We start from the raw sequence: 20,147 nt of genomic DNA, 5'->3' as shown, positions 1-20,147 counted from the left end.
CGACCAACCCCAAGGCACGTAATCGTCAGATTCATTAGGGTTGAAATGAAGGAGAAAATACTAAGAGCAGCCAGAGAAAGGTCAGGTTACCCACAAAGGGAAGCCTATCAGACTTACAGCAGATCTCTCAGCAGAAACCCTACAAGCCAGAAAAGATTGGGGGCCAATATTCAACATCATTAAAGAAAAGAACTTTCAACCCAGAATTTCATATCCAGCCAAACTGAGCTTCAAAAGCGAAGGAAAAATAAAATCTTTTGCAAACAAGCAAGTACTTAGAGATTTCACCATCACCAGGCCTGCTTTGCAGAAGCTTCTGAAAGAAGCACTATACATATAAAGGAGCAACCAGTATCAGCCTTTCCAAAAATATATCCAGCTAGCATCAAATGGCAGTATTAAACTCATATATATTATTAACTGGATAAAAAGCCAAAACCCATCAGTACACTGTATTCAGACCCATCTCACATGCAATGATACACAAAGACTCAAAACAAAGGGACAGAGGAATATTTACCAACCAAACGGAGAGCAAACATAAATAAATAAAAAGCAGAAGTTGCAATTCTCACCTCTGATAAAATAGACTTTAAAGCAACAAAGATCCAAAGAGGCAAAGAAGGACATTACATAATGGTAAAAGGATCAATGCAACAAGAAGAGCTAATGATTCTATATATACACGTACCCAATACAGGAGCACCCAGATACATAAGACAAGTTCTTAATGACTTGTAAAGAGACTTAGCCTCCCACAAAATAATAGTGGTAGACTGTAACATCACATTGTCAATATTAGACTGATCAATGAGATAGAAAATTAACAAGGATATACAGGACTTGAACTCAGACCTGGAACAACTAAACTTATTAAACATTTATAGAACTCTCCACTTCAAATACACAAAACATACATTCTTATCAGTACCATATCACACCTATTCCAAAAGTGACTACATAATTGGAAGTAAATCACTGCTCAATAATTGCATAGCATTTCATAGGTTTAAATGCAATATTGGTTGGCTGCTTGTTTGTTATTTTCTTCCCTTATTCCTTCCTGTCTCCATTGTTACGCACAATTATTGGCATAAAAGAGGTTTTCAATTCCCATTTTTAGACTGCGTTCTAGCCTGGGCAATAAAGCAATACTCCCATTCTCTCTCCCTCTTTCTCTTCCTTTTTCTTCCTCTTCTTCATTTTTTTTTTCTTTCTGTCTTTATTCCTTTTTTTTTTTTTTTCTAAAAAAAAAAGTGGAAGGTACTGTACTAGGTCCTAAAAAAAAAAAGTTTCTTACATGTTGGCATTTGTTTTTCTATCCATTGACTATTTCATTGTATTCAATTTGCACCAGATATCCTATATTACACTATTCTTTTTATTCTTATTATTTCTTACAAGGTCGTTGGAAAAAAAAAAACCTAGAATAAGACGAGGCATATAGCCCTTCATTCCATCATTTTCTAATTTAGTTTCCTATATTCCCATTACATTTAATCTCCAGCCCAGGAAGAAGATGAGGAGAGAGGAAAGGAATATAGGATTTGCTCATCTCCCTGCAGCGTCCTGCAGGTCAGGGGTCTCATCATGAATTTAGTAAGTCAGGGACCAGCACTTTCAAAAATGGAAGTGAAATTAAACAGAAAACATCTAAGTGTCTTGCATGTAATAAACCAAAGTTGTTTTTAATTATATATAACCTCTGTGTCTGTGCGTATTTATATATCTCGTGTGACTGAGTTGCAGCATAATAGTTTATCTTACCATATGTCATTGTCAAAAAACTCTTAAAGTCAATATTGCACCTTATGGATGGTTCTCTTCCCAGGATCATCTTTCCAGGAGATCCTGGGATATGGGTAGTGGGAGGGCCACTTTTTTCCAGCCTACGTGACCAAAATGCTAACGGGTCTTCAGAGCCTGGAGTTCTCAGTAGCTAAGTGCGTCAGAGCAAAGGAACAAAATTCCAGCACTCATACTTCTCACACAGCAAAAATACAGAAACATAGTCTCTTCACCTGATGGCACCTAGGTTCTTCAGACAGTGCTTTGAATGCCATCTCTGGATGCCATCTTTGTAGACTGTTTGGTATTTGCTTTTTTTTTTTTTCCAATTTGGTAATACTGATTCTTGACTTTCCCCCTTTTTATGGCACATTTGTGGTTCTCCTTGTCCTTCCTTCCTTCTCTCTTCCTCCTGCTGTGTATGTGAATAGATCTTCCATGCACATTAAAAATGTGAGGGACGTGATGCTGCTTCCTTCTCAGGGAGTCACGTCTGGATGTGGAAGGCATCAGCTTGTCCCAATACCAGAGATCTTTTTCTGACTATATAAACTGTGTGTGTGTGTGTGTGTGTGTGTGTGTGTGTGTGTGTGTGTGTCTACACACAGGCCATGTGTGCTGGGCTAAGCTTTTCTCCCTTAGTTAAGCTGGTATCCCCTGGTTCCTTCATGTACTGTACAGGTATTATATTTCCTTTGTAATTAATAAGTAATTTTTGAGAGGGCTCTCTTAATCTCTATCCTCATCAAACTTTCACTTGCAAATTTTAGCATTCATTACTGGCTCTTTCCTAGTAATGTAGGCTTTGCCTGTTTCTCCTACCTGATCTTTCAATCCTGTAAAGTTTTCTCCATAAAAAAAAATCATTTATGAAAGTGAATAGCTTGACTCTTGACCTCATATTCAAATGTCTAACCTCAAATTCTTCTGACCTCAATTCAAATTCTGCATGTAGCTTCTAGCTGAGACTTTTGGTTAAACAAGGACTCCCTAAGGTTTGCATTTCCACTTAGAATATTAAGGAAAGGGCCGGGCGTGGTGGCTCATGCCTGTAATCCCAGCACTTTGGGAGGATGAGGCCAGTAGATCACCTGAGGTCAGGAGTTCAAGCCCAGCCTGGCCAACATGGTGAAACCTCATCTCTACCAAAAATAAAAAAATAAGCCGGGCATGGTGGCCTGCACCTGTTGTCCCAGCTACTTGGAAGAGTGAGGCAGGAGAATCACTTGAACCCAGGAGGCAGAGGTTGTAGTGAGCTGAGAACGCACCATTGCACTCCAGCCCGGGCAACAGGCTGAGACTCCATCTCAAAAAAAAAAAAGTATTAAGGAAATATTAAAAACTCAACATATTTCAATGAAAGTTGACAATGCATATTGTCAACAGCTTATTCAGAGGCTATGACAATTTTCCAAGGCTTTTCTAAGAGCGACAATCTCGATCTTAACATTTCAGTAAAGATTTTCTCCAGTTAGGTGTTAATTTCTTGAAGCTCTTGTGATTGTGTTAAAGTGGTTTCCATAACTCATTATATTCAGACTAGTTGTATTTCTGTTCAAGATCTGGATAGCACAGAGAAAATGGCAGTGTTTGAATTAAATAATGAATGAATGCCCATCCTGGGAAAGAAAAACTAACCTGCATGATTTTATAGTCCATTATACAGGTTATAAATACTGAAGTTTTTATATTAGCAATTTCTATTGAATGCATCGTCTGCTGAGCTGGAATAAGCCGCCTCAGGATGTGCCAGCTGCTCCCATTTGTCCTGTGATGGGGGTACGGACCCTCTAAGGCCTCCCAAGTCCTTTGCTAATAAGGCTCAGCTTTTTCCTGTATCTGCAGATGTCTTGGTCTGGATCCCTCACTTTTTTTTTTTTTTGATATGGAGTCTCACTGTGTCATCCAGACTGGGAGTGTCGTGGCACCATATCAGCTCACTGCAACCTCCGTCTCCTGGATTCAAGCGATTCTCCTGCCTCAGCCTCCCAAGTAGCTGGGATTACAGGTGCCCGCCACCATACCTGGCTAATTTTTGTATTTTTAGTAGAGACAGGGTTTCAACGAGTTGGTCAGCCTGGTCTCCAACTCCTGACCTCAGGTGATCTGCCCGCCTCGGCCTCCCACAGTGCTGGGGTTACAGGCATGAGCAATGGCACCCGACAGGGATCCCTCACATCAGAGAGCAGATGCACTATAGGAAATTTGGACTGTGAAGCAAATGTGTCTAAATTTATGCCTCTTTTCCAGAAACTTTTATTACAAAATTAAACATATTTTCTCATTAAAAAAAAAAAAAGATGGGCCGGGCGTGGTGGCTCACACCTGCAATCCCAGCACTTTTAAGGTGGGTGGATTACAAGGTCAGGAGATCGAGACCAGCCTGGCCAACATAGTGAAACCCAATTTGTACTAAAAATAGAAAAAAAAATTAACCGGGCACAGTGGCACGTGCCTGTAGTCCTATCTACTCAGGAAGCTGAGGCAGGAGAAGCACTTGAACCTGGGAGGCGGTGGTTGCAGTGAGCCAAGATCGGGTCACTGCACTCCAGCCTAGGCAACAGAGTGAGACTCTGTCTCAAAAGAAAAAAAATATAAGATTCACCAACTGAAAGCAGCCACCCTGCATTTCTCCTGATGCATTTCTTCCATGAGGGCCGCTTCGTGTGTGTCCACCAGGCTCACCTGGACACTTACAGTTGGCTAAACTTTCACTGGGTCCTGCATGAGCTCATCATGTGTTCAGGGCTTCATGCAACCAGGATGGCTGAGTCTCCACACTAAAGCCTCATTCTTGGCCTGGCGCAATGGCTCAGATTATCCAATCACTTAGGTGTTAAGCCCATTGTCCGTTAGCTATTCTTCCTGGTGCTCTCCCTCCTGCCTCTCCCACACTCCGACAGGCCCCAGTGTGTGTCCTTCCCCTGATGTGTCCATGTGCTCTTCTCATTCAGCTCCCATTCATAAGTGAGAACATGCAGTGTTTAGTTTGCTGAGGATAATGGATTCCAACTCCATCCGTGTCTCTGAAAAGGACATGATCTTGTTCCTTTTTATGGCTGCATAGTATTCCATGGTGTATATGTACCACATTTTCTTGATCCAGTCTATCATTGATGGGCATTTGGGTTGATTCCAGGACATGTGTTTATTTAGATGTGTGTATCCCTCTATGCATATATGAGTTCATGAGTACATTTTTCTAGTTTCATCAATAAATTATTCTTCCTATCTGGAATTATATCTAAGTCTTTTCTAGAATATCTGGCTACTATTTAAGTCATAGTTGAGTCAGTTTTCCCTTGCCTCATGCTTCTTCTTTACAGCAGAGGTGAAGTGGCATTTTACAGCCTGAGCCCAGCTCCATTTTTCCCACCAGAAAGCATTTTTGGTGGGAATAGTTGACAGCAAGGACATTAATATAAAAGTAAGAGTAGGGGCGGGGCACAGTGGCTCACACCTGTAATCTAAGCACTTTGGGAGGCCGAGGCGGGCAGATCATCTGAGGTCAGGAGTTTGAGACCAGCCTGGCCAACATGGTGAAACCCCATCTCTATTAAAAATACAAAAATTAGACAGGCATGGTGGTGCGTGTCTGTAATCTCAGCTACTCAGGAGGCTAAGGCAGGAGAATTGCTTGAACCCAAGAGATGGAGGTTGCAGTGAGCCAAGCTGAGATTGTGCCACTGCACTCAGCCTGGACAACAGAGCAAGACTCTGTCTCAAAAATAAAAAGGTAAGAATAGGAGCAGCTGGCCTCGAAGTCAGAGGCCTCCACTTCTGAATGCTTCTGTGATATCACTGCTGCGGCAGCATCCAGAGTCCTCCCTACTGAAAACATTCTGAACTCTTCTCTTACAGAGATTAACCAAAGTGCTGACAATTTGCACGTATTTCTTCTGATATGTGGACTTCGACAAGTGAAGGACCCTCTCTACCTGGTGGGCGCATTTTCAGGTGTGCTTGCTGGTTACCTTCCTCCGTTGTTTATGGAATTCCTGTGGGCTCGCGTCTCAGCATTTCTCTCTTCAGGGCTTTGAGCTTTCCTTAGCTCATTCTCTGCACGTGAGAGCTGTTTCTAGATCGCTACTTTCGAAAAGACCAGAAAAACAGTGTGTGGGATCAGCAGCTCTGGGAGGAATTTCCACTTGTTTTCCACTGTCCTATGCCCTCAAGTTCCAAGAAAATCACAAAAATAGCAAATAATTGTAAGACTAAAAGAATTTTACCTGAAAATATTTCACACATACCAATCTGTATGATGCATTTGGAGTTTTATTTATTGTTTAAGCTAATCTATATAGCTTTAGTATATTCCAAAGTCCACATTGAATTGTAGTGATATCGGACACTCATCCTAGTTATCCAGTAAATTAGAAATCTAGATAATGGATATTATTGTAGAAAAAAACTCTGCTTAAAATCATAAAATGTCAAATATAGAAATTCTAAATAAGTACTATTTAAATTGACTAATATTATGAATGAAAGCCAAATGGTATGAAATAATAACTGAGAAATTTATACTGAAGTAAACTATGTTTGCAGCCGTGGCTGGAACCCATGTTAAGTGTTTCTTTGCTTTCTTTTTTCTTCGCCAGAATGGCACCAGGAGGAGCCCAATGTGTACCTGGTGATTGTGGGGCCTGAAGTAAGTTGATGCGCCGTAAACATGGATCTCACCTTTGTTTCCTTATGTATACTTTTTATATATTTTCCACAATTAGTTTACATTGCTCTTCTATCCAAGTGGGGTTTTCCTCTTTTTAAGTAAATGAAGTCAGTTTGCCTTTTAAAAAATGAAAACTAGACCAAGGTTTAAAGATCATTACAACTACAATTAATCTTTACAACTAATTTATTTCATAAAACTAATTACTTCTACAGAAATGCGGAGGAGTCCAGCCAGGTGCAGTGACTACTGCCTGTAATCCCAGCACTTTGGGAGGCTGAGGCAGGCAGATCACCTGAGGGCAGAGGTTCGAGACCAGTCCTGAGAACATGGTGAAACCCTCGTCTCTACTAGAAATACAAAATTTAGCCAGGCATGGTGGTGGGTGCCTGTAATCTCAGCTGCTAGGGAGGCTGAGGCAGGAGAATTACTTGACCCCGGGAGGTGGAGGTTGCAGTGAGCCAAGACTGTGCCACTGCACTCCAGCCTGAGTAACGGAGCAAGATTCTGTCTCAAAACAAACAAACAAACAAACAAAACCAAAAAAGAAATACAGAGGAGTTCAGTAGAGAGAAAATTAAAGTTATACAAAGTGAAAATTAATCTAATTTGGTGCATAAGGCAAATGCTATGTGTGATCCAAACTGTTTTTGAAATTTCCTTAAATTGCTCAACAAACTTGTTGTCATTCCTTCTAACCAGCATCGGGTGGCAGGTGACACCTTTGGGAGCCCTGTTGTGTGGAAATGAGTATCTGTAAATCTGAGAAACACACTGGGACGGGAGACGTTCCGACCCGATCATGACGGCCGTGACCAAGGATAGAGCCCCTGGGAGACACTTGGAGATGCCGCCTCCAATTCCATGGGGACTCCAGGATATTCACTCATCCCTCACCAGATGAGGATCCAATACCTGCTGTGTTCCATGCCGGTCCTGGCAGCAGTCCCAAGCACTTAGAGTCATAGAATCTGTGGCTGCACTGGGCATCTCGCCAGAATGAGCTCATACTTATTCCAAGCAGTTTGGAAAACAGAATACACCTAGTGTTTCCAGTTAGACAGGGTGGACTGCTGGCCGTGACAGCTCCTTGTCTTTGTGGGTTTTCTTTTCTTTGAGATGGAGTTTCACCCTTGTCACTCAGGCTGTTGTGCAATGGCGTGATCTCAGCTCACTGCAACCTCTGCTTCCTGGGTTCACGCAATTGTCCCACCTCAGTCTTCGAGTAGCTGGGATTACAGGCGCTCGCCACCACGCCTGGCTAATTTTTGTATTTTTAGTAGAGTTTAGCCACGTTGGCCAGGCTGGTCTGAAACTCCTGAGCTCAGACAATCCGCCCACCTCAGCCTCCCAAAGTGCTAGGATTCCAGGCGTGAGCCACGGCACCCGGCCTCATTGTGGGGTTTCTGTTCTGTGGTTGCTGCTGTGGCCTGTGTGTATGCGTCCCTCCAAACTCCCATGCTGAAGCCTAATCCCCAGTGTGAGGGTATTAAGAGGTGGGGCCTTTGAGGGTGATTCAGGCATAAGGGAAGATGAGTGCCTGTTAGGGAGGCCCCAGAGAGCTGCCTCGCCCCTTCCGCCAAGCAAGGATGCGGTGAGCATCTGGATGGGAACAGGCCTCGCCAGACACCCATCTTGCCCACAACTCGATGTCGGGCCTGCAGCCTCTGGGACTGTGAGCAGTGCATGTCTGTGGTTTGTCAGCCTCCGGTTTCTGGTGTTTTGCGATTGCAGCTCCCACAGACTACACAGCTGCCTGGTCTGTAGTGTTGATAAAATCTGTGTGGCTGCACTGGTCATCTCACGCAAATGAACTTGTATTGACTTCAAGCAATCTAAAAAACAAACACCCTTAGTGTTTTCAGCCTGACGGGTGTAGCACTGGCAGTGTCAACTCCATTTCTTTGAGGGGTTTCTGTTTCTGGTCCCTAAAACAGCAGTGTCCCTGAAAACCGGAGTGAATGGAACTTTACACAACTGCACGGAGCCTGGTTTGTTTTGCGGTTCTTCCTTATACAGTTTTTCTAGTTCCCTAGAAAACCCCAAAAAGCATGCTGGGGGAGTTGCAGGCTTTTCTCGTATTTTCAAAGGCATTTGGAAATATTTACCTGGAAAGGACCACATAAGGTATGAAAAATGTCAAGGGCTAGCCGGGCGCAGTGGCTCATGCCTGGAATCCAGCACTTTAGGAGGCCAAAGCGGGCAGATCACCTGAGGTCGGGAGATTGACAACAGCCTGGCCAACATGGTGAAAACTGTCTCTACTAAAAATACAAAATTCAGCCAGGCTTGATGGCCTGCACCTATAATCCCAGCTCTTCGGGAGGCTGAGCCACAAGAATCACTTGAACCCGGGAAGTGGAGGTTGCAGTGAGCCGAGATCGCACCACTGCACTCCAGCCTGGGTGACAGAGCAAGACTCCGTTTCAAAACAAACAAACAGAAACATCAAGGGCTAGAATCTGTGTGGCCACATGAATACCATATGGAAGCTAAATGACGCTTAAATGTGGCAGTTTGTTAACATACGCCCACACACACGTACATACACACATACATACCTGTGTGCAGGAGTGTGCACACACACTCGTACATATGCGCATACACACGTGTGTGCAGGCACGCACACATGTACATATGCACATACACGTGTGCAGGAGTGCGCATATGTACATATGCACATACACACGTGTAAGTGTGCACACACACATATGCACACACCCGTGTGTGCAGGAGTGCACACACACGTACACATGCACATACACACGTGTGTGCACTCCTGCACACACGTACATATGCACATACACACACATATGCACATACGTGTGTGCAGGAGTGCGCACACACACGTACATATGCACATACACACGTGTGTGCAGGAGTGCACACACGTACATATGCACATACACACGTGTGTGCAGGAGTGCGCACACACGTACATATGCACATACACACGTGTGTGCAGGAGTGCACACACGTACATATGCACATACACACACGTACATATGCACATACACATGTGTGTGCAGGCACGCACACACGTACATATGCACATACACGTGTGTGCAGGAGCGCACACGTACATATGCACATACGTGTGTGCAGGAGTGCGCACACACGTACATATGCACATACATGCATACATATGCACATACACACGTGTGTGCAGGCGTGCACACACATACACATACACACATGTGTGCAGGCGTGCACACACACACATTAAGTGCTAGCCTTGTGGCAACAAGGTAATTCCCAGCACACTAATTGATGTTAAGTCCCATAGAGGCACAGTCATTATTATTACTTTTTAAAATTCTCTCTTCATTTTTCTGTTTGAAGAACGTTGAAAGAAAAGCTTGTAGTTTGATGCTAAATTCTGGCTAATCAAGAGAGAAGGCCTCAGGCTTGGAGCCACGGGCACGCAGCAACAGCATCTAGAAGGGATGTAAAACGTGGTTTTCTTTTTCATCATTGTTTTCATTCTTATATCACATCCTATGTATAGTGCTTGATACCGGCTTTCCAACCATGAAAATCTCCTTTCGAAATAAACGGACTTCACAAAGCGTATTAACTAAGCAGTGGTCCCGATGGTGTGCAGATAGGACAGACTGTGAAAGTGCATGTGAATAGCCAACGTTTGGGAAAGAGTTCTGTGAAGGATTAGCGTGTGGGGTGGAAGAAATACTTCAAAAGAGCCCCCGCCGGAGAGGAGCCTCCACAGACACTGAACCGAAGGTGATCTGGTCGCTGGGTCTGGCTTTTTTGGGGTCACATTTTCTCTCCAGGAAGCTAGTTCAGGGGGCAAACATAGGGGCGCACGGATAGCACTGGGTATGTGACAGAGCCCTCTTCCAGAGAAGTAAAGACGCAGGGTGCCCATGAGTCGATGCAGAGGTGGGAGAAGAGAGAGCTGCTGACAAAGGGTGCCTTCCTAGACTTACCTGTCCTCTCAGCTCGGCTGCCTGCGGTGAGGCAGCAGGTGCCAGTTGCTTCTTAATGGCTTCTTAAGTAATAGTCTTTCAGGAGTGACGCCATCTTGCTGCTGTTGTTCTCATATGAAGCAGTCAGAGATGTTTTTGCTTCCCGGAGGAAATATGTCTCTTCTACCACTTCTTTTTTTTTTTTTTTTTTTGAGATGGAGTCTTGCTCTGTCTCCCAGGCTGGAGTGCAGTGGTGTGATCTCGGCTCACTGCAGCCTCCGCCTCCCAGGTTCAAGCAGTTCTTCTGCCTCAGGCTCCCGAGTAGCTGGGATTTACAGGTGCGCACCACCACGCCCGGCTAATTTTGTATTTTTAGTAGAGACGGGGTTTCTCCATGTTGACCAGGCTGGTCTCCAACTCCTGACCTCAGATGATCCATCCGCCTCGGCCTTTCACAGTGCTGGGATTACAGGCATGAGCCCCGCCCCCTTCTACCACTTCTTTATGGCACCTCTCCTATAATTGTCGTTTGCCTATGTTTGAAAGCACAATATGAGAGTAAAAAGTGTTTGCCTTCCCTCCTAAAGTGGCTGTTAGGAATCTTGTCCCTGCAGGGCAGGGAGCTGACTCTGCAGGAGCAGCCACAAGTCCAGAGGCCTCCTCTTTTTATTTGGAGGGACAGGTACGTGTGTGTGTGTTTATGAAAAATAGTGTCAGTGAAATGCCTTTATTTTTAAGTGCTGGGATCTTACTAAACACTGTGCGCATGTCAGCATATGCGCACGCACACACACACCAAACACACACACACACAAAATGCATCTGTATTTTCTTTCCTTTTCTAATTCTGGAAGAAGGTAATCACGAAATGGCTTTGGCTGTTGAGGAGCTGACTGGGACTCGACATTCCAGAATTAAGAACAGATGGAGGCATGGGCTGGCTGAAGGTGCCATAGGCCCCCAGAGGCGATGGAAAGCCCCATCTGGGGATGCTTTAGCTCCTCCACGATTTACAGTGGCCCCCACTCTCCATTTCCACGCTAGTCTAAGCCATCTGTAACCTACCTGATGACAAGATGTGCGGTAGGCAAGTACAGGTCCCAGAGGAGTCCCCTAGAGCCGCCACCCAACTAGACCACCGCCCTGAACCCGTGATGTTCCCGTCTGGAGCTGCACATGCAGCCCAACACGTCAGTTTGCTTGGGCGGAGCAGATAACACAAAGTGAAGAGAGAAAAGGGGGCTGGACAGGCAGCTCTGCGGCAGCGCGTCCAGGACCCGGGTGGGAAGGACTGTGGTCCGAGAGTCTTTTTAATTCATAAATTATTAAGAATTCTAAAGCACCTCTTCCACGAGGCACTTTGCTATCTATAATTAAAGCAGTCCTAGGAAATGGAAACGGGCACCCTTTAGATATGGATTTGCTGCTTAAGCAAACAGTCAGGAGCGCCAGGCCTGTGCCTGTTTACACATAGCCCCGAGCTGTGCTGGGATTTGCTGAAACTGAGCCTTCCACATCCAGCTGCGGTTCACAGTGAGGCCGCCGGTCCTCCCGGCCTTGGTGAGCCTTTAGCAGAAGCGAAGGCTCTGGGCATGACTCTAATTTAAGATCTCTGCCTCGTCGAAGGTCTTTCTCAAATCTAAGGGGAAAAGCAAGAGCCACTGCCACAAAAACCTTGACATCATCTCAGTGGATGGAGTTAAGTTGAGTATCTAAGCTTCTGAGGCCGCACTGAATCTAACAGAAACTTCGGAACGGGAGCGTTAGGCCCACGCGTCAGCGCCTCGCATGCTGTGGATAGGGCAGTGTCTTCACGTGTTGTTTGGTTTTTAACTGTAAGCAGGAAACCACTTCTCACTGGGAGAGAGAGCTTTTTAGGAAATGGGGGAGCGCTATCTCCTCTAAGCCCTGTTTATCAGTGTCCATGGTGTCAACGCTTTACCAAGGCCCGTTTCCAGTTACTCAGCAGGTGTCACCGAGCACAGAGTGGGGACCAGGCGGGTATCCACAGGTAGCTCCAGGCGTGGGCAGAGCGGATTCCCGCACACTTGCCATAGTAACCAGCTCCACGCGCACACGCGCACACACCACACACGCATACGTCAGAAACAAGGTCTGTTAACGCACTTTCTTTTACTTCATGCAATTCATGCATTCTGATGTTTTAAAAACTGTCCCATGCTGCCTTTTGCTATGACATGCTTTTCTATCCTATGCCATTTTGAGAAATGCTTCTTTTCATTTTACCCCACAATTGACTTTGTAATTTGCTACCTAGTAGCAGTGTAGTTTGAAACACTGTGACTTGGGTGACCTTGGATTGGGGGTATGTGGGTGGGTCTGTGGGTGTGTGGGGCGTGCTGAAGTTCTTCTCTGGTTAGGGCCGGTGCGCTTCCGCTTCCTCCGGGCGAAATTCTTTCTGCAGACCTGTCTGGCTCAGACGCCACCCTCTCAGATATGCTTCCCCTAACCACTCAACTTAAACTCCCTCTCCTCCACCAGCGTTATAAAATTTCCAAACATCGGTTAATTTTCAGAGTTCTGAATACAGAACTAGCAGGAGACTTAAGGCGATTTCGTGCTTGTGGTAGACTCTGCTGCAGTGTGGCTTGTGCACGTGCTGAAGATCTGGAGGTGGGTTTGAGAAGTGGGTAAGAGGTCAACTCTTGGGACACATTAAAATTTTTATTGGAAAGACTATGGCACACAGCGGATTTAACACCCTGAATCTCACCATTACCTGTGGCAGCCAGTGGGAGCATACTCTGCTTCCGCCCGTTTCTTTTTCTGTTAACTGCAAAGCTCAGTGAGTGAACACACCCTTTAGGTATCAGTTAGACACTTGTGGAGGGCTGGAGCGTTTCCAGATCGCGTTCACTGCCTCTTAGTACAAAATCGCATTGACTTACTTACTTAGTGTGCCTTGGAAGAGACAGTCTTTTTTTTTTTTTTTTTTTTGAGATGGAGTTTTGCTCTTTCACCCAGGCTGGAGTGAAGTGCCACGATCAGGACTCACTGCAACCTCCGCCCCCCCGGGTTCAAGCAATTCTCCCACCTCAGCCTTCCGAGTAGCTGGGATTATAGGCATGTGCCACCACACCCGGCTAATTTTTGTATTTTTAGTAGAGATGGGGTTTCACCGTGTTGACCAGGCTGGTCCCGAACTCCTCACCTCAGGTGATCCGCCTGTCTCAGCCTCGCAAAGTGCTAGGATTACAGGTGTGAGCCACTGTGCCCGGGCAGCTCCATCAGTTTTTAGGAGGCAGTGCAGTGCATCTATAGCAGTGCTTCCCTCGTGTCCATTTCTCTTCATGGACCCCCAATTCTCAGGAGGTCCCAATGAAGAAACCACAGCAGTTCAGTCCTGAGCCTCTGCCCCAGGCATCAGAAACCACCTCTGGCCCAATGCCAGCCGAAAGCTATTTATTAGAAGAAGAGGAACACTCACTAAGAGAATTCCTGGACAGGCTGGCAAGCCAGCTTGGATTTAGGCAGAACCAAGGCATTCCAGAGGCCAGGGTGTCGAGTCGAGAAGCCCTTCCTTCAGGGCTTCAGACCTGAGAAAAGGAGCCCCATCCATGCCTCAGTCTCTGTCATTCTCTTCAAGAACGGGGTCCAGGAAGAGGGCCCTGGATTGTCCCAGCTTGGGTCCCAGCCCACTCTTTTGTGAACCTGGAACAGGACAGGCTGGAGGTGCTTCAGCAAAGGGCAGTGCAGGCGGGGTGTATCTGTGTGGACTTCTGCACTGGCCATTTCTGGATGCAGCCAGGAGGCACTTGCTGCAGCAGCTTGCTTTGAATATCATCCCTCTGCTTTTTAATTTGCATTTTCTACTCTACCAGCACTTTATAAAATAGTACAGTAGCCGGATGCAGTGGCTCATGTGTTCGAGACCAGCCTGGCCAACATGGTGAAATCCCATCTCTACTGAAAACAGAAAATTCGCTGGGGGTGGTGGCACACGCCTGTAATCCGAGCTACTCAGAAGGCTGAGGCAAGGGAATCGCTTGAAACCAGGAGGCAGAGGTTGCAGAGAGCCAGGATTGTGCCATTGCACACACTCCAGCCCAGGTGACAGAGTGAGACTCTGTCTCAAAAAAAAAAAAAAAAAATAGCAGAGTAGATGTTCTTAGATTACCTAAAATGTTGCTGAGGCTGCATATGTTTTATTTATATTTATTTGTTTATGTATTTATTTGTAGAGACAGGATCTCACTATGTTTCTCAGGCTGGCCTAGAACTCCCAGCCTCAAGCAATCCTCCCACCTTAGCCTCCCAAGTCACTGGGACTGCAGGCTCGTGCCACCATGCCTAGCACTGTTTTAGTTTTTAGATGCCATACACGTTTATTTTTGTGGTAATTCTTAGCAAGAACTTTTTTAAAAAGATGGGTCGTAGTCCCACATGAAATCATTCAATGCTAACTGCTGGCAAGACTCACCTGGAGCACAGCCACACGGCTGTGTAGTAGAGTGATTACACGCACGCCATAGACTCTGCATCTAGCTACCTGGGTGCACATGACTTAGCTGCTCCAGCCCTCAGTTTCTCCAGCTGTAAAATGGGGATGACTAAGCTAATACAACCTGCCTCACAGTTTGCAGCAGGGATTTGATGAGTGAACACTTGGACAGCGCCTGGAATGTTGCCTGGTTCCTAGGCAGCATCCTGTGAGTGTTAAAGAAAATATCTTTTCATGCCGATGTTTCCTTTCTGCTCTGACATGCTGAGACGCTGTTTTAGCTGCAGGAAGGTTTGAGTGTGGCTTTGGTTTTCTATTAAAGCTTCTTTGATCTCTTAGTTCAACCATTTCAGCGAAGCATATGGTCTCTGCTTGCAGGGGATTGTGCGTGGATGCATTTTCTGGTGCTCTTTGATAAGGAGTCAGGTATGAACATTTGGTTTGAGCATGGCAGCTTAATGACTTCCCACGATAACTTCTTATATCAAAGATTATTTCCCTTAAGGCTGGAAGTTGAAACAATATATTTTGCTAGAAAACAAATAAGCTTGGAAGGAGGAAATGAGAATTTTCATTGTGGCTTGCGATGCTTTTGCCTTTTAAAATTTCATAACATGCGCTTTCATTAAATAAAAAGATCCACCCTCCTTTTTTTCTTTATCTTTCACTCTGTTCCACTTGGCCTCACTAAGAGATTTGAAAGTAAACTGATGTGGAAGGTAAATCCAGGAAAGTTTGATACACTTTTTAGTTTCAATTTGACAGTTGCTGTTATGCCTTCAGTTAAGTTTTAGCTGAAGTGTTTTCGTGGGTCTTATAAAATTTGACTTTTTCCTTGATAAATGATTTTTCCCTAAATATTTATTATGAGAGCAGTGGCATGCTAATAAAACTAAAAACAAGATAAATTTCTAACTAAAAATACTCATAAAATGTGATTTCGAAAATTAATGTGTGGAGCCCAAAAAAGACTTTGATTGAACCGTGTGCTTTTTCATGATAAGATGGTAGGTTATAGGGTAATTCAGCTGTTTAGGATAATTTGAGTGAAAGGCATCAGAAATGGGAAGTGGAAAGGTAGGGTCTGCTGGAAATCATTCCTTTTGCAGAGAGCACAGAACTGTACGCAGGGCCCCGTGCCTGGCCTTGGGAGGGACGTGGAGATGAGTTGGGAAGAGAGGGTGGGCAAGTATCAAAAGACGGTGGTCCCTTGAGGAGGTGCTGCGATAGCCGGGGGCGGGGATGTTCCTTCTGGACAGGATGATCGGAAAGTGTCTCAGAGAGGGGGCACTGCCTGCATCTCAGAGGATGGTTTTGGGGACAGAGGATGACATTCCTGGTGAAGAAAATGCAGGGACACAGATAGACACTGATACGGTTTGGCTGTGTCCCCACCCAAATCTCATCTTGGATTGCAATCCCATAATCTCCACGTGTCATGGGAGGGACCCAGTGGGAGGTCATTTAATCATGGGGGTGGTTACCCTCATGCTGTTCTTGTGACAGTGAGTTAGTTCTTGAGATCTGATGGTTTTGTAAGGGACTTCCCCGCTTCGCTCAGCACTCCTCCTTGCTGCCATGTGAAGAAGGACGTGTTTGCTTCCCCTTCCACTATGATTGTAAGTTTCCTGAGGCCTCCTCAGCCCACTGGAACTGTGAGTCAATTAAGCCTCTTTCCTTTATAAATTATTCAATCTTGCATATGTTTTTATTGACAGTGTGAGAACAGACATGGATGGGGTGTAGTGGGTAAATTAATAAGTAGATAGGCTTTCCATAATCTGCATAAGCTTATGAGCTGTATTTGATGAAATACTTGAACCAAAAGCAGAGAGGCAGCAGAGCATAATTTTACAAATCCAGCCCCTGGCATCCTGAATGTGAATACTGACTCTGCAACTTTCTAGCTGTGAGATCCTGGTTGACTTATAGAACCTCTCTGAGCTTCAGTGTCTTCATGTGTAAAAGGCGGGTATTGATAACCAGGTTGTTGGAAGAAGTGAGCTAATGCACATAAAGGACTTAGCACATGTTCTGCACAGAGTGGGTGGCCAAGAAGAATTAACTATTAATAGCAACAACAGCAATAAACAAAAAAATGTGTACGGCTATGAATTTTTCTCCTGAAATAGATTTCTAGGAATAATTTTAAATTTTCTTATGCATCCAAATTTGCAGAAGGCTAACAGCAAATTTTCAGTGACGTAATGACCTTAGGGATGTCAACAAGCTTCACATTACCAATCCTTTGGGTTAAATCTCAGGCTTTCTGGTCATCTGAAGGATCTGAGGTTTAATACACACACCTGAAACATCTCCTTGCCAGAAGAAACGGAAATAAAGTTTCTAGAAAGCAGCATTATTTCAGTTAGTGTTATAACTGTTGGGATATCATCATATTCTTTAAACCAACCTGGTTTGTAATTCATAATGCCTACTGGTAAAGTGTAAATGAGAATAGAAATTGAATACACCTTCACTCCCCGCTCAACGGGAGAAGCAGCTGGGAAGAAACTGCAGGCATGGCATTAGCAAAATGTGTTTATACCCTCTGCTTGTATCTTTGAAGGAATGTTTAGAATTTTGTGTTATACTTGCATAATTTTAGGAATTTTTTCAGTACTTTAAAATTATATTCATTGTTGATAACACCAGGAGAGGCAAGGGTGTTGGTTGTTTTGTTGAAGACTTTGCTGTTGGATTCGATATAGATAACTGCACACCGCGGCTTTGTTGTGAGTGGGCTGGAGCAGGTGAAACGGCGCCCTAGGAAGGTCCTCGCAGCACCTCGGTAAGCAAACTCACCTGAGGCCAGGTTGTTGCACAAGACAGTCATGTCATGGCGAGGTTTCTGGTGGTCAGGAGTGTGGCTGCTGCCTCTGGGAACCCAGGAGTTCCTTTCAGGCAATCAGGGAGCTTCTCTACCTCCCAGTTCTATAGTGTTCAGAAGACTGGCAGTGTCACTTAATCTCAAATGTGTAAGTAACTTGAAAAGTACACATTTGAGCCTGGGTGCGATGGCTAATGCCTGCATTCCCAGCACTTTGAGAGGCCAAGGTGGGCAGATGACTTAAGGTCAGGAGTTGGAGACCAACCTGGCCAATATAGTGAAACCCCATCTCTACTACTTAAAAAAAAAAAAAAGTACACATTTGAGATTAAGCTCGGCCAGGCACCGTGGCTCATGCTTGTAATCTCAGCACTTTGGGAGGTCAGGCAAGGCAGGAGGATCACTTGAGCCCAGGAGTTCAAGACCAGCCTGGGCCACATAGTGAGACCCTGTATTAAAAGAACTACCAGAGACTGGGTAATTTATAAAGAAAACAGGTTTAATTGGCTCAGGTTCCTCAGGCTGTACAAGAAGCATTCCAGGGAATGCCTCAGGAAACCTGCAATCATAGTGGAAGGCGAAGGGGAAGTAAGCATGTCTTACCTGTCTGGGTGAGGAGGAAGAGCCGGAGGGGGAGGTGCCACACCCCTTCAGACAGCCAGCTCTCCTGAGAGCTCCACCCCAACCCAGCACTAGGCGGGTGGCACTGAACTGTTAGAAACCACCCCCGGGGTCCAGTCGCCTCCTGCCAGGCCTCACCGCCAACGCTGGAGATTACAATTTAACAAGCGATTTGGATAGGGACACGGACCCTAAGCAAGTCAGACCCCACTTCCAATACATATATCTTATATATGTACACACATGTGTAGGTATATATATGTGTGTGTGTGTGTATACACAGATGTGCACATATGTATATACATATACAGAAATTGCATATTATATATTAACACATATTATACACTTCCAATACATATATTTTATATATGTACACACATGTGTAGGTATATATATGTGTGTGTGTGTGTACACACACGTGCACATATGTATATACATATACAGAAATTACATATTATACATTGTGCACATGTAATATACACTTCCAATACATATATCTTATATATGTACACACACATGTGTAGGTATATATATGTATGTGTGTATACATGTGCATGTATGTATATACATATACAGAAATTACATATTATATATTATACACATGTACACTTCCAATACATATATCTATATATGTACACACATATGCGTAGGTATATATATGTATGTGTGTGTATATACACATATGTGCATGTATGTATATACATATACAGAAATTACATATTATATATTATACACATGTACACTTTCAATACATTTATCTATATATGTACACACATATGCATAGGTATATATATGTATGTGTGTGTATATACACATATGTGCATGTATGTATATACATATACAGAAATTACATATTATATAGTATACACATGTAATATATGTGAGATTAAGCTCATAGATTATTTTGTATTGGTGATGCCATTTGTAGCTCTCATTGTTACTTGAGCATTTTCCTCATAAGACTTTGACATTAGGCTTTGTTCTTCTGCAACAGGTGTAGCAGTTACTGTGTCCCAGGCACCGTTCTAACTAAGCCCTTCATGTCGTCTAAGTCATTTACTCCTCCGAGCAATCCCAAGGCGCTCGAGTTCCCGTTGGACAGATGATCAAACTGACAGGCAGAGAGGTCCGTAGGGTGCATGAGGCTAGTTTGGTGCCTGGGGGCCCTTGACCCTGTCCCTCCATGTCCAGAGTCCCCTCGGTCTGGTGCCTCCACACAACCACTACGAGTTTGCTTAAAAACTTGTGGCCTGTCTTTGAGGAGTGATACATTTGAACACGTTGCCATTACTTTTTGCGTGAATCCAACAAGCATGTTATTAGTCTTCAGGGATGCAACGGGACGGAACACAGTCCCTGCCCCAAAGCACGTATTCCTTCCAGACGTGAAGCAGGAGTCAAGTTCTGACTGGAGGATGTTAGGTGACTAATGAAAAGGCTGCCCTTGGCCTTTAAAAAGTTGAGATGGAATTCACATGCCGCGAAATTCACCATTTTAGAGTGCACGACTATTCACAACGTTGTACAACCATCACACCTATCTCATTCCTATTTTTCTCACCCCAAAAGGATACCCTCTATCCATTTAGCAGTCACTTCCCATTTCCCCCTCACCCCAATAACTCCTAATTGGACCCCAAGCAACCCCCAGGTAACTGCTGGTCTACTTTCTGTCTCTATGATTTGCCTGCTCTGGCCATTTCCTATAAATGGAATCGTGCACTCTGGAGTATTTTCTGTCCGGTGTAATTCACGTGGCATCGTGTTTTCAAAGCTCACCCTTACTGTAGCCTCAGTCAGCACGTCCTTGTCATGGCTGAGTGGCACTCCTTTGTGTGGATAGGCACG

The 20,147-nt window shown here is 44.6% G+C and overlaps 1 protein-coding gene across 4 annotated transcripts in view; it reads left to right on the top strand.

Moving 5' to 3' along the window:
- GLT1D1 (glycosyltransferase 1 domain containing 1) overlaps positions 1-20,147 on the top strand; it is a 121,405-nt gene that overhangs the window by 62,003 nt on the left and 39,255 nt on the right. For 2 of the 4 annotated variants that reach the window (XM_064379575.1, XM_064379578.1), the window contains exons 7-8: positions 5,650-5,745; positions 6,390-6,439. The exons of 1 other annotated variant lie outside the window; for it this stretch is intronic. In XM_064379575.1, coding sequence (XP_064235645.1) covers positions 5,650-5,745; positions 6,390-6,439 — 146 coding nt within the window. The remainder of the gene's footprint in view (positions 1-5,649; positions 5,746-6,389; positions 6,440-20,147) is intronic. One more of the 4 variants, XM_064379576.1, reaches the window with a different exon arrangement.

This window comes from Aotus nancymaae, unplaced genomic scaffold (genome assembly GCF_030222135.1).
Source record: "Aotus nancymaae isolate 86718 unplaced genomic scaffold, 86718_ANA_hifiasm-v0.15.2.pri h1tg000021l, whole genome shotgun sequence".
In the NCBI taxonomy this organism is placed as follows: domain Eukaryota; kingdom Metazoa; phylum Chordata; class Mammalia; order Primates; family Aotidae; genus Aotus; species Aotus nancymaae.
Note: the sequence above shows the minus strand (reverse complement) of the source record. Positions and strands in the feature narration are given on the sequence as shown.